Below are 15677 nucleotides of genomic sequence, written 5' to 3'. Positions count from 1 at the left end.
ATTTGAAATACCTTGACCTATGATGCAATGTCCTCCAAGGAGACTGAGCTAGCAATTCTTCACTGGCAATGAAGTCACCCATCACCTTACTGAGGGTACAGGTAAGTAAGAGCTACAGATTGATTGACTGCAATGAATAACACCCACAAGTCATGAACATCAGCAGAAATCCAAGGAATCCAATTCTGCTGCATTGTTTTCTACCTATCAGAGGCAACAGCTACACCACCTATGTCAGAACCACGGCTGCTGTAAGTTTTCCTCTGCAAACTGCTTTCCAGTGGACAAGATTTTAGCATTTTTGTTCAACAGATCTACTGGGGTCCTATGTGATCCACATACATTTGGACTCCATTCCTTAGGACCTGAGACCACAGTAAAGGCATTGCCTCCTATTAAGAGCCCAGAGTAGTTTCAATGACTCCACAGCAACTTTGGTTAAAAGGGATCTTAATGAACATTTACTTAGAACCTATGATATTTAATACTGTACAGCTGGTATGCAGAGATAAAGGGGGAAAAGACAAGAAGAGAACATACAATGAGAACTTAGAAATGCTAAGGAAACAAAACACAGTAAGGAGCAAATGGTAAGATTAATTGTGTGGAATTACTAGAGGAAGAGTTTGTAATCTTTATAAGAAAGAAGATTAATCAGCCGGGCACGATGGCTCACACCTGTAATCCCAGCACTTTGGGAGGCCAAGGAGGGTGGATCACGAGGTCAGGAGATCGAGACCATCCTGGCTAACACAATGAAACCCCGTCTCTACTAAAGACACAAAAAATTAGCCAGGCGTGGTGGCGGGCGCCTGTAGTCCCAGCCACTCGGGAGGCTGAGGCAGGAGAATAGAGTGAACCCGGGAGGCGGAGCTTGCAGTGAGCTGAGATCGCACCACTGCACTCCAGCCTGGGCAACAGAGCGAGACTCCATCTTAAAAAAAAAAAAAAAAAAAAAAGATGATGATGAGTAAGAAACCAAATGTAGTAGCCTAAGAGACATTCAGTAACACAGAGAAAGAAATGAGATTTCCAAAAGGCAGCATTTTTATAAATACATAATTAAAATAAGAAATTAAATGTTCACTAATAATTACGTCAATATCACAAAAAAGCTCAAAGAATATAAGATCTAATTCCTATCATTAAGAATGTTATGGCCGGGCACGGTAGCTCACGCCTGTAATCCCAGCATTTTGGGAAGCCAAGGCAGGCGGATCACTTGAGGTCAGGAGTTTGAAACCAGCCTCACCAACATGGGGAAACTCCATCTCTACCAAAAATATGAAAAGTAGCCAATGCAGTGGCACGTGCCTGTAATCCCAGCTACTGGGGAGGCTGAGGCACGAGAATCACTTGAACCCAGGAAGCGGAGGTTGCAGTGAGCCGAGATCATGCCACCGCACTCCAGCCTGGGTGACAGAGTGAGACTCAGTCTTCCCCACCCCTGCCCAAAAAAAAAAAAAAAAAAAAAAAACAATTTTATGATCTAGCTTGGGGGTAAGGGAAAGATTAGATAGATAGGTAGAAATATTTATTCCACATAAATATCAAATAATACTAAAAGGCAACTATTAAACAACACTCAAAGGCAACTTGAATTTCTTAGCGCCAAATAATGAGTATCAGCAGAAATACAAGGAATCTCTTTAGAGGCTCCCTGTAGATTAGAGCATGGGGAAGACTTCCTGGAGGTGAAGATTAAATTAGACTGTTAAAATAGGTCAGGATTGGCTTGAGCAAAAAAGCAGAACAGATATCTGAGGCAAAGAGAACCAAAGCATGTGGGAAGCACACACCGGCTACTGGGAAGACAGCAACGCACGACCCTAAAAGAGTGTTTTTTAAACAAAAGAGGTGGAGCAATCACTTATCCTAATTCCACTCCTCAGAGAAGCAGCTTATTATACTCAGCACAGCCCTGGAAGCAGGCGAGGAGCAGGGGATGGTCTTCTATACCAAGGCTCATTCATCATCACCTGAGAACTCCTTAGAAAGGCAAGCTCTCAGGCCCCTTCTCAGACCTACAGAATCCTCAGCTCTGGGGTGGGGCCAGCAGTGTGGGTCTCAGTGAGACCTACAGGGGGTTCTGGTGCATGCTCAAGTCCAAGAGGCACTCATCTATATACAAACTTCCTAACATAATGACAAATCTGGACTGATACACACTCATCAGTAAATCCTTTAAAAGATACATAAGAAACATTTTAGTATATACTTCAGAGAAACATAGATGTATTCCATCTGTGGCACAGAAAAAAAACATCAAGTTTCTGAAGTAGAAGAAAGTCTCCATTAAAAAAAAAAAAAAATCTCTTTTCCAGGCTTGCTTCAACTACTCCCCCCAACCCCCTTTTTGGCCTCTCAAGGTTGGAGTGCTTTTCATGACATTTTAAAATGCGTATGAATAGGAAGCTGGGGAATTCACTCCTCATTTGATTTATGACCAAAAATATCAAGCCCTTCTTGTTTCAGGCATGGACGTGTTGTGAATTGAGTGTTGGCTGTACCATGGCTCATAATGTCAGTTTTCTGCAGAACTACTACGGAAGAAAGATGACTGCTTAAACTGCACTCCACTGCCTGTGATATTCACTTACTGAAAGGCATAATTAGAGATCTGGTTTTCACTAAAACATACACACACGCTAAATTCCACCTCGAGTGTAACCAGGATTACAGATTCTGCGTGCCTAGGTAACTACTGTTATTGTTGCTTGTAGTACTACGGTGAAACAGAATTTTTATTGCGGAAAAGGAACAGTAAAGGTGACAAGCATACCTGAGTAATTTAGGATTTAAATCCACAATCCTCAGCATAAAAAATATGCACAGATGAAAACATTGGCAGGAAAAATCTCATCTGGAGAATGTGTTTCCATACTTGGAGTCTCAGTTAGATTTTCAAAGTCTTCAGGTCACCCCCAAATTTTGGCATACCATATGTCTCCCAGCCTCTCTTAATACTTAATAAGTTCATAATCATTTCATGTGAATCCAGGAGTAATTATAAAAAGCCAAGTAATCTGAGGAACACTTTCCAGTCCATTTAAAGTCCCAAGAACGCCCAGCTAGGGGCAGATGACACCATTATCTATAATTTATTTTAAGCAACTTTGGCTTCAACAAAATTTTTTGAAGACTCTCTGGATGGGCTGGGCATGGTGGCTCACACCTGTAATCCCAGCACTATGGGAGGCCAAGGCGGGTGGATCACTTGAGGTCAGGAGTTTGAGACCAGCCTGGCCAACATGGTGAAACCCCATCTCTACTAAAACTACAAAAATTAGCTGGCTGTGGTGGCAGACACCTGTAATCCCAGCTACTTGGGAGGCTAAGGCAGGAGTATCACTTAAACCCAGGAGGTGGAGGTTGCAGTGAACCAAGATGGTACCACTGCACTCCACACTGGGCAACAAAAGCAAAACTCCATCTTTAAAAAGAAAAAAAAAGATTCTCTGGATGAATTATAAATGTATTTTTTGATAAAACTTGACTGACTAATCAAGTATTGCCTTGTAATTATTAGTGGAGTTTTCTCTTCTCTGAGCACTTGTTTGAAATGTGATGCCCTTTTGCGTTCCACATCACCACCATCCTGCATTTACTCCACAGCCTTGGTCAGCACAGCCAGACAAGCCCTCACAGGTTCAAGGTACTTTATTTGTATTAATATTATTTGTCGTAATATACTTGAGCTGATCTGCACATGCCTGGCACTAAACCAAACTTGAGAAGATAAAATCAAATATGTCAACCATCAAGTCTCAACTCTGCAGGATTCTATGGAGCAAAACAGAGCAGAATGCTAGCATAATGCTCTCAGAAATTCATGTAAGTAAAATATCATTCTATAGAGTTTCAAGAGTCTGTCCATCAGCATGCATTCTCACATCTCTAAAGTTTGCATAACTAGTGGGGAAACATCTTGGGTGGGACAGTAACAAATTTCCTTTGCAGAATCCAAAACTGCCCAGGAATTGAACTTAGATCAGATTTGACATAGCATCCATCTACCCCTTCCATACTAGAAACACAGACAGTATTCAAGGAAGGCTCTGTTTTAAGGACCCTTCTCCCTTTGGTGGCCCTTCTGATAAGAGAACAAGGGTTCCTAGATCTAATGGCTTCAGCACCCACTGGTCACTGCTCATGGAAACTTCAAAATGAACAAAGTCATAGCTTCCTCCCTTCAGCACCCAACAGAAGCATGGTTACTTACATAGTGGATGCCCAGTCTCCAAAGCTCCCTCCATCTGCCAGAAGGTGGTTTTTGTCTGGTCCAGGAGGCCCAGGGACAGCTGTAGTCACGGGAGACGGGGAGGAAAGTGAGTCCAGACTGCTGGTAGGGGTGTCCTCCTTGGAAGGGTAAGGATTGTCACCTAGGAGGAAAAAAAAACATCAAATATCAAACAAATACCTGGAGAAGAAAAAATTCCACTAATAATTATATGGCATTACTTGATTAGTCAATCAAACGATAAAATTACATTTACAGTTCAGCCTGACAGTATCTGGGTGTCCTGTCTTTACATTTTTTTTTAAATCAAAGATGCTTAAAATAAACCACAGATAATACACAGTGAGGAATGTTTTCCCTACAAGAAAACACAATGATGAAAATCAGATAATGGAAGATAAAAGGCATAATGGCAGCCACAATGACTTCCTCACTATAAGGAGTCCAGGTATAAACCAGTGAAATCAAGAACAGCTCCAAGCAGCACACCAGCCCTGTGGGGTCCAACCTCTTCCTTTCTGATCACCTATTGGTTCTTTAAGTCATTCTCAGTTGCCACTTAGTGCATGATAAATTAGACAACTCTAAAAGGGACTTGTCTTCTGAGCTGGTATCTTGGATTATAATTTCTAATACCCCAACATTAAAATCCCACACAGAGACAAACTTCCATTTCCCCTTGGACATCAGGGAGGGTACTACAAGAGAGTTAGGCTTTTGTGGTAATGCCACAGGATGAATTTAAACCAAAGCTAAATTTTTTTTTAAATGAGTTGCACAATTTATGCTTTCACAGGGGACCATTTTATTAAATATGTTTAGTATAATATCATTTGTATACATTGTGGGCTTGGGTAGAAAATGCAGAAGACGGAAAAGAGAGCTCACAAGAGCAATTATTTCCCTCTATTGGTCTTCTTGCTTTCACGGTCCTCCCAGCTACCATAAAATGCACCTGATCTGCACCCATCAAGGCTTGGCCCTTTGGCCTAATCCTCAGTCCCCATTAAATTTTAACTGCTCCAGGCAACCCTGCAGAGGCAGCAATGTTCTATATAGATGGCACTGACTTGGCCTTGATTTTATAGGCGATGGTCCTAAACTGCTATGGAAGCAAATGTGACACACATAGAGGTCCATAACCCCAGCCCCCAACAGCTTGTAGCTGATTAAAACCTCACGTTTCCTCACTCCCAGGTCCTAGAAACAAAGCAAGCAGGAACGCCAGCAACAGCAAGGACCTTGCTCTCAAAAAAAACATCTTAGATGGATTTCTTTTTTTCTTTTTTTTTTTTTTTTTTGAGATGGAGTTTCGCTCTTGTTGCCCAGGCTGGAGTGCAATGGCGCGATCTCAGCTCACCGCAACCTCCGCCTCCCAGGTTCAAGCGGTTCTCCTGCCTCAGCCTCCCGAGTAGCTGAGATTACAGGCATGCACCCCCACGCCCGGCTAATTTTGTATTTTTAGTAAAGACGGGGTTTCTCCATGTTGAGGCTGGTCTCGAACTCCCGACCTCAGGTGACCCGCCTGCCTCAGCCTCCCAAAGTGCTGGGATTACAGGCGTGAGCCACCGCACCCGGCCAGATGGATTTCAATTCTCCTAAAAATGAAGCATAAGAGAAATTCCAGGCTCTGATTAAGCTAGCTCCCCAGACTCTAATCTTGAAAACTGATTGTACAAAATAATTATTATTGACTCCTGACCCAGCTTACAACTAAGGGTTAAGAGAGAAAATCTCAGAAATGGAGATCTAGAACAACTGAATCCAGACAAGCAGGAGTTAGAGATGGTGGTGATGGCTGGAAGAAGAAATTGTTTATGGTGGGTATTGAGGGGGATCCCTGGAGGACACTGTGCAGAAGATTCTGTTAAGGAAGAGGTTTCCGTATAAGTGCTGCACACTAACCAACTGCACCACTGAAACTCCAAGGAAGAGTTTTCTGAGCTCTTTCTTTCATAAGTGTGTTCCCAGGGAAGGTGGGGGAGATGGCTGAGCAAGAGATGAACCATATCTCCACAGGGCAGTTCTTCTCCTTGTCCTGAGTCTATTTATAAAGTCTAGAAGACTCTATGATTGCTCTTTCAGTGAAGCCACTTTTTCCACAGTGCTTCACCACAAAAACGTTTAGCTAATTGGAGAAATTCAGCTCCAATAGAAGGGCCAATTTTCAGGCAAATGGACCAAAACCCACTGGTAGACCACTTGCTATGATTTCCTTTTAATGTATTTTCTTTCTGGGATCCATCCACTTTGGAACAAAGACCATGTCATCCCCTGCGCCCAGCGAGCTCAACTCCGTCCAGTTCTTTTCTGAGAAAGAGCCCAAGTGCTGCGAACGGCTGGCCTCCAGCTTTCCCCAGCCCCTCCCTGTGTCTTTCATTCATCATGAGCAATGACTCCCATCAAAATTAAGAGAATCTCAAATGGAACCCCAGCATGGAGTCCAGAGTAAACCTGAACATTGACCTGGCATGACGGTTGCCCTCAGTGCTCAGCTAGACGTAGCAAACTGTCATCAGTTCTGAAGCAGAACAGGATCACCTTCACAGCAAGTCAGACGCCAGCAGCTCCCTGGCTGCAGGAGGCTGGACCCAGGCCCTCAGTCCTCCCTGGGCTGTGTGCCCTGACGGCCGGGCAAGGCATGACATGGCAGAAGCAGCACAGGAGAGTCTGGGACCGGTTTATTCCCTGACTTACTCCTACCGAGAGAAACCTGTCAATGAGAAGCAACTCTGGGGAACTGGAGACCAGGGGTTTAATATTACTTTTGAAAGATGCCTGAAATGTTTTTACAACCAGATACAGCAGATCATTTACACTGCCTCTAATCCTTTTCCCAAGCAGACTGACACAGCACAAATTGTCATTCAACATATTAAATCACATTCTATTAAGAGAGTTCTCTCTTCCTTCCTGCCAAACAGTGGCAATTTGAACCCTCAAGTGAAAATAATATTGGTAGAAGGGAATGTTGACACAGGCTGATCAAAGGAGAAGACGCCTCACCCTACTTTCCAAGTGTATAGAGTTCCTTCCTCCTTCACTGTTCAGGAAAGAGCTTACCCTACTTGAGAGAATCACTGAATTTGAGGGAGAATAAATTATCAGGTACACAAACATTAAATACTCACAACCATTTCTGAAACTTTAGTTCACCAAAAATCAAATTAGCATTTTTTTAACTAGTATGAAAATAATAAAACTTTAAAAATATTCTATGTTCAACAACTTCTGGAATGAATACATATATATATGTATATGTATATATATATGTGTATATGTATATATATGTATATGTATATATGTATATATGTATATATGTATATATGTATATATGTATATATGTATATGTATATATGTATATATGTATATATGTGTATATGTGTATATGTATATATGTATGTGTATATGTGTATATGTGTATGTGTATATGTATATGTGTATATGTATATATGTATATGTATATGTGTATATGTATATATGTATATGTATATACATGTATATATGTATACATGTATATATGTGTATATACATGAAAAAATGCATATACATTTTTCCGTATACATTTTTCATATATATTTATATATCTATATTTATACATCTAAAATATATATATATATATATTAGAGATAGGGTCTCCCTATGTTGCCCAGCTTGGTCTCGGACGTCTAGGTTCAAGTGATGCTCCTGTCTTGACTTCTCGAAGTGTTGAGATTACAAGTATGAGCCACCATCCCTGGCTGGGAATAAAGATTTTAAATCCCACAAAGCTAACTTAAAATTGAGAATTAAAGTCAGATACACTCATTATTTTTCACCTATCATTTCTTCTGACTGATCACACAATCTCTTCCCTTAGGTGTTACCCTTTAACAGGCATCTACAAACAGACAAATCACCTCTGGGTAAAAAGGTTGTTCCAGTGAGTGAACAAAAATGGTACCAAAGGATTTATGAACAGACTCTAAGACACTCATTGGAAAATGAACTACCACCGATTAGAAGAGAAAATGACTTCCTTGCAGCAACCACAGATTTAACTCCCACAAGGTACTTGCCAAACCCCTCCTCTCCTGATTCTTTTCTCCTTTCTCAGAGCTGTCTGCAGCCATCAATTTTGCATTTTGCCATCATATACTGGTTTTATAACCTGGTTTTAGGTGCCCATTTCCCTTGTACATTTTGTCAGGGTGGAGACCACGTCTTGGTCTTGGGAAGCCTTAGAAAACACAAAGCAGTGCCAGGCAATCCAGGAGTCATCAGGAAGTATGGCAGGCTCACTGCCACAAGAAATAGCATGAGCATGGAGAGCCACTGCCTCTACAAATTGAGAAGGGAAAAAAAATCTGAAGACCCCAACATATTCTTACAAAACCTGCACACAGTTTTGGATTCTCATCCTCTCCCATTTCGAGCCACAAGCACCTCTAATCCACTTTATTCACCCAACTAGCATTTACTGAGCTTCTCCTTATGTACAAAGGTACACCACAGATGCCGAATTATACAGGCAGACAAGCAAGCAGTTCCTAACCCAAAGATGCCCAGAGTATAATGCAGAAGACAGGCAAAGACAAACAAGGTGGTGTATGCTGTAATATGGTTATGTCAAGGAGCTTTGAGACCCAGAAAAAGGAGTTTTCAAAGTTACCAGTGTCAGGAGCGTAAGACAGGTGGTAGTGCAGCAACAGGAATGGGAAGAAATTATTGCCAGTTTCAAGGAAAAAGCCTCTGGTCGAGAAAATATCAAAACTGAAAGAAAAGAAACAGGAGAGCATGTGGCCATTTTCAGAACCACAGTAGTTGGATTTTGCTGGAGAACAGGGTCAAAGGCAGAAAGCAAGTGCATGAAGTAGGGTAAAGAACTTTGTATCTAATGTAAAGGCATATGAATTTACTCTGCAGACACTGGGAAGGTATTGCAGGGATTAAGCAGGGAAGTGATACGATCTGGAGAATAGTTTCAAAAGATATTCAGTTATGACAGTCATTAGAACTCAGTGAACAAAGGTGAAGGGCGAGAGAGAAACTTAAGACGAGCCTCAGGTTCATGGCTTAGGAACTGGGTGTATGGTAGAATCATTAACTGAAATAGGGAATAAAAAAACAAGGAGCATATTGGGTGAGGGAGATAATAAGACCAGTTGTAGGCATGTTGGGTTTGGGGTGTCAATAAAAAATCCACGTGACAGTATCTAAGGGAGAGTTGGTTATACAACCCTAGAGCTCAGAAGAGAAGCCTGGGATAGTTTTATTGATCTGAAAGTCATGCACAGAGAGTTGAAGTCACAGCACTGGATGGAGAGAACAAGGAAGAAGACGCGGAAAAGTAAAAGAACGTTGAGGGATCTTCCGGCCAAGAGAGCTGGCTTTTCTTTAAAGCAATATTGTTGTTGTTGTTTTGTTGTTTTAAATACAACACACTGTTCTTTTGCAAATATTTAGGATTCCTGAACAAACATCAATTCTCATAAAAACTGACCACAATTGGTCAAGAGGACATGTCTTTGGTGACAGCTACCATATTTCACTTAGTCTGATTTTTTATGAGCCTCAGCACATGAACAAGTGCTTTATTTTCAGGACAGACGAAAATAATCTTCAAAGATTGGCAGAAAATTAGACCAAGAGGAGGAAACAACAGCTTGATAATTCTACCATTTCTAATAATTTAGAGGATGTTTACATCTTATTTTAATCTATTGATAAGCTTTTACTTCAGGTAGTTTAACTTTTTTTGTTGTGATGATGACAAACTGTTCTCTTCATTCATTTTCTGGTCATTTCACTTGAACAGAACTGCTTTTGGATTGTTGGAAGGAATAAAGCTTTGGGCTTCCCTCCCATTTCATTCATTTCTTCTTTGTCTGCTCTCAAATATATTTCCTAACAGTTGAGTCAGAGATAGTTCCCCCCTGAAATCCCTTCCCTGCTGTTCTTCTACATAGCTGAAGATTTTTTGGGCATGGTATAAAATCACAGACAGTTTCTGTTATTCCTCACAGATGGACCGTCCCCACAGCAGCAAAGCTATCCCATGCCCCTCATTCTTAAACATCTGGCTTACGTATTAGCAGGAATAAGGAAGAAAAGGAGAAGACAGAAAAGAGGAAAGAAAAATGCATAAAAAGAAAAGATCTAATATATTAGTTGAATTTAATTTAAGCAAACCTCACAGTCATGCATTTGGCCAGCTGGGGGACAGCTGAAAACTACTTTGGTATACAAATACTCTTCTTGTCAGGTCAGAATAAACTTAGATACTTCTAATTATCAAGTAGTTAACAGGATCAAAAGAAAGTTTTGCTGAGAACAAAGTGTCTGCAATTATAACACAGAAACACTCTTATGATAAAGTTCATTCAGAAAATGTTCGGCCAAGATGGAATATTAAGGAGAAAGCTACCTCTCCCTCACACATACACCAAATAACCCCCCCAAATCTTTTTTAATAAATAAAAATATATAACTGCCCTGATAAACTCGTTACACATTTCTGTCGAACAGAAACAAAAAAGAAACATCCAGAGGGACCACTAGTCAAAGGTTTATGGTTCCAAGACCAACTGAAACCAACAGAACCACCTAGACATTTAAACCCTGCAGGGTTCTGGCCAGGCGCTGCGGCTCATGTCTGTAATCCTAGTACTTTGGGAGGCCAAGGCAGGTGGATCACCTGAGGTCAGGAGTTTGAGACCAGCCTAGCCAACATGGCAAAACCCAGTCTCTACTAAAAATACAAAAAATAGCCAGGTGTGGTGGTGCATGCCTGTAATCCCAGCTACTCGGGAGGTTGAGGCAGGAGAATCGCTTGAACCCAGGAGGTGGAGGTTGCAGTGAGCTGAGATCGCATGACTGCACTCCAGCCTGGGCAACAGAGCAAGACTCTGTCTCAAAAAAAACAAAAACAAAAAACAAAAAACAAAAAAACCTGTAGGGTTCCTAATATCTATAATAATATACCAAGCATGGGGCAGAGGGGCTACAGCCAGGCTCTTCATGTGGAAATAGGGACTAGGAGAAGCCCTCCACCCTAGATGGAGGCCAAGAACCTATAACCAAGTTCCCCACTTGCCTGGGGGATGGTTTGGCCTATCCCAAGGACAAGAACATTGTGCTGGCAATAATAGCACCTGGCTCTGAACCAGCACCTAGGTGACCCCAGTGGAGGCAATAGCCAGAAAGTGAAAAGAAAGGGGAGAAGATGGATCCAACACACCCTAACCATGGCATACACACAAAAAAATCCTCCTTCACCATGGACTTGTAAACTAGAACTTCTAAAAACAGAAAACTAAGACAGCAAACTCAATGAATAAGAAAACTCAGAGATTTAGAGATTTGTAATATAGAGAATAGAAGTGAAATTGCCAAAATTTAGATCCCAGAAAAAGAAATTGAGAGGAGGAAATATTTAAATAATAATCAAAGTCCCAAAATTAAAGAAACATTAAAGACCTCAATTATAAAGGACTGAGAGTGCCAAACAGAGGAGTAAGGAAAATCCTGCACATAAGACATATTATTTTTAACATTTAATAATATCAAATACAAAGAAAAAAGCACCCATATGGAAAAAGCAGACCATATAAAAAGAAAAAGAATCAGACTGACATCAAACTTCTCAACAGCAATGTTAAGTGCAGAAGGAAACTGAAGTAGTATCCTAGGCCGGGTGCAGTGGCTCACACCTGTAATCCCAGCACTTTGGAAGGTAGAGGTGGGCAGATCACTGGAGGTCCAGAATTCTAGATCAGCCTGGCCAACATAGTGAAACCCCGTCTCTACTACAAATACAAAGAAAAAAAAGACAGCCAGGCGTGGTGGTGGGTGCCTGTAATCCTAGCTACTCAGGAGGCTGAGGCATGAGAATTGCCTGAACCCAGCAGGTGGAGGTTGCAGTGAGCTGAGATCATGCCACTGCACTCTGGTCTAGGCTACAGAGTGAGACTCTATCTCAAAAAAAAAAAAAAAAAAAAATGAAGTAGCATTCTTAAAGTATTAAAGAAAAAAAATTTGAGCAGAGAATTATATATTCAAACTGCCTTCAAATGTGAGGGCATAATAAAACTATTATCAGATATAAAAATCCCCAAAGGATGGCCATACAAAGAACTATACTGATAACACTCTTAGAGAAATTCATTAAGTATTTAAATAAAAGAAGCAATGTAAGACGTTCAGCTAACTTGATCATGTCCATTGTTGTCTTTTAAAAAATCTAAGACAAAAGAAAGGAAAAGAACATAACCAAAATAATCCAGAACTGAAATTCTGGAAAATACCAACATGGTGGGGGTGGGTAGATCAGAGGGAGTTGATAGCCCATTAAATTATTTGTCTTACTGGAAGTGGGGAGAGAAATATAGTTTAAGAAAGTAACAGAGAAATAACACTAAGTTTCAAAACAAAGGCACCACTTTAGAAACAAAAAAAAAGTATCATTTTAAAAAGCAGAAGAACATTTGCTTCTCTGAAGAGAAGGCAGAAAACGGCAATTTTATCAAAATTCATTAAGGGAAAAACAAAATGACAGAAATCCTAATACGACAGTAATTGCAATATATATAAATGGCCTAAACTCACCAATTAAAACACAGTGACACTCCAAATGTATTTTTTAAACCCAATAGTATGTTGACTACAAGAAACATGCTTAAAACAAAAAGGCCAAAAAAGGTTAAAAAATAAAAGATCAAAAGATGAATATATTAACCCAATATGAACCAAAAGGTGATGATCTTAACAAACCACATGAGAATCATTTTATAATAATAAAGGAAAGAAATAAATGAGAAGATAAGCACCTAATACAGCCTCAAGCAAAAAAAGGACACAACTAGAAAGAAAAAGAGAATAATCAACAACTGTAGTTGCAGTTTTTAAAACTCCTCTCAGATACTGCTATCAAGTTGACAAAAAAGAAAAATAGAGATATCTGTAATCAACAATACAAAGCTGATATGTTTTGTACACATGCATACAATTCACAATAATTAGAGGATGCACATTATTTTCAAGAACACATGGAATATTTTTGTAGGAAGGCTATAAAGTCTTACCAAATTCCAGTGGATAAATGGTATATAAATTCTCTTCTCAGACCAATATTGCAAAATAATCCATATACTGGTAAACTAAACATGATTAAGAAGAAAATCATAATGAAAATATTTAGAACTCAATGATAATAGAAAACATTTCACATAAAAATCTGTGAAACATGACAAAAAACGCCAAATGGAGCTTTAAGGCTTTAAAATATTTGTTAGGAAACAAGAAAGGTTCAAAACATTTTATGCCATACATAATCAGACAATTTTCCTAAATATTGGTAAAGAAAAGTCATGACTGTTTAAATACTGAATTAAATTCAATGTGAAGTTGACTATGAAACTAGAATTTACTGAAATATATTTGATGTTTTTTATTTCAGTACATTTAGTCAATAGGAATTACTTGTACACTATAATATACACCTTACTCCATAATAGTGAAAAACTATTATTATTTTTATTATTTATTTGATGTAAGACTGAGGAAAATAAATCTCCAAAGCACAGTGAAAATTGATGAGAAAATGTGATCTGACATATAAAAGCTCACTCTAAACACAGAGAAATAAATCTGAAGGCTAAACATCATCTATTGTACTTAGAGTGACTTCAACCAAAATTAAATGAACTCTTTCACCAGTGGAGGGTGAGCACAACTGCTCCAATTAACATCCACCTCATGCCCCTATCCCCTTGTGCCTGAATTCATCCTCCTGTCACCCTGCATTTTCTATCTTTTAAATAGGGCCACCCAATAAAAACCAATAATCTCTTGCTTTGAGTATTTCAATGGCTTCTCTGCCCAAATGATGTGTCTCCTCTAGTGATGCTGTACCCAAGGAGGACTAAAGCAACCACAATGTGGCTGAATGTCTGTACTGGAAAAGGGTGCAGGAGGTAGGGGAGGAGAAAGGATACCCTCAAGAATCAACACCTCTGGGTAAAAGTCACAGTGGCAGACTGACTAACAGCTCTGAGAAGAAAATCTACAGGAAGAATCTGAAATGGGGGGGATTATAAAATGCTGCAGTAGGATGAGAGTTTTGTTTGGCTAATTAGTATAAGCCCGTTTAAAACATAATCTTTGAACTAAGCATGAGATAGTCATGTCCTAATTTCTACCACATGGCAAATACTATGACAATAAAATCTCCTAACCATGGCAGCCTTTCCTCCTAATGTTACCCAGGACATTCAGGGCACTGAAAAGGAGAGTGGTGTCCAGTATCAAGAAACAGAACTGCCAAACTCATTTCATATATATTCTAGCATAATTTCTACTCTGCTAAAATAAAGTCTGGGCTTCTATACCACGTCAAAAAGTAGTACCTAATGCTACACTGAATAGTGAAAACTAAAATAAACCAAAACTTATATTTTCCTATCCCAGTTCAAATGCTTTTGGACTTGACGTTGTAAATAAAACCAATTCTTAAGAATGAATCCAGAGGTGACCTATATAAATAAAGTTAAATCTGTCTAGGACTGGTGAAAAGCTTCAGCCAACATAGGAGACGGAACCAACAACTGGATTTTAAGATTGACAGAGATCAAAGGATATAGCTGACATCCATTCTTTTCTTTTCTTTTCTTTTTTTTTTTGAGACAGAGTCTCACCCTGTCGCCAGGCTGGAGAGCAGTGGCGCAATCTTGGCTCACTGCAACCTCCACCTCCTGGGTTCAAGCGATTCTTGTACCTCAGCATCCCAAGTAGCTAGGATTACAGGCACACGCCACCACACGCAGCTAATTTTTGTATTTTCAGTAGAGACGGGGTTTCACCATGTTGGCCAGGATGGTCTCAATCTCCTGACCTCATGATCCGCCCCTGCCTCAGCCTCCCAAAGTGTTGGGATTACAGGTGTGAGCCACCATGCCCGGCCAACATCTATTCTTTAATGATCTAGTGCCTGGGAAGAGTAGAGTGCACCATACTGTTTCCTCAAATATGGTAAATACAGGTCAAAGTATACTACTTACTCCCTACAAAAAGAGACATCTCAGACTGTCATATTGGATCAGAACAATGACTCATCTTGTATGGCATTCTGTTTTAACAAGGACATCCAAAGATGCTCTAGTTGTCCACAGCCTCTTCCTTCCTACCCAAGACTTTAGAAGTGCATCATAACATCCACTTGTTTTGAAACTACTGGGGCAGCAGTTTGTCATGGACAGTGGAACATTCAAGACTTCCAATTCTGAGGAAAGGAACATGACTTCCAGAACAGCTTATGATTTCTTACTGCCCCAAAGGTAGGATTACAATTTTGTCCAAAATTTTGATTTTGCATCTTGTCACTAGTACTCCAATAATTATTAGCTTTCAGAAACTGGGTGACCAGATCCCCAAACTTACCATAAGACTGAGGGAAACTGAA

General features: G+C 40.0%; 1 protein-coding gene across 6 annotated transcripts in view; it reads right to left on the bottom strand.

The window, feature by feature from the left end:
- ARHGAP10 (Rho GTPase activating protein 10) overlaps positions 1-15677 on the bottom strand; it is a 337402-nt gene that overhangs the window by 21384 nt on the left and 300341 nt on the right. For all 6 annotated transcript variants that reach the window (XM_054486509.2, XM_054486510.2, XM_063664171.1 and 3 more), the window contains one exon: positions 4223-4382. In XM_054486509.2, the coding sequence (XP_054342484.1) occupies positions 4223-4382 (160 nt within the window). The remainder of the gene's footprint in view (positions 1-4222; positions 4383-15677) is intronic.

This window comes from Pongo pygmaeus, chromosome 3 (genome assembly GCF_028885625.2).
Source record: "Pongo pygmaeus isolate AG05252 chromosome 3, NHGRI_mPonPyg2-v2.0_pri, whole genome shotgun sequence".
NCBI lineage: Eukaryota > Metazoa > Chordata > Mammalia > Primates > Hominidae > Pongo > Pongo pygmaeus.
The sequence above is the reverse complement of the archived record's forward strand: the minus strand, read 5'-3'. Positions and strand labels throughout refer to the sequence as shown.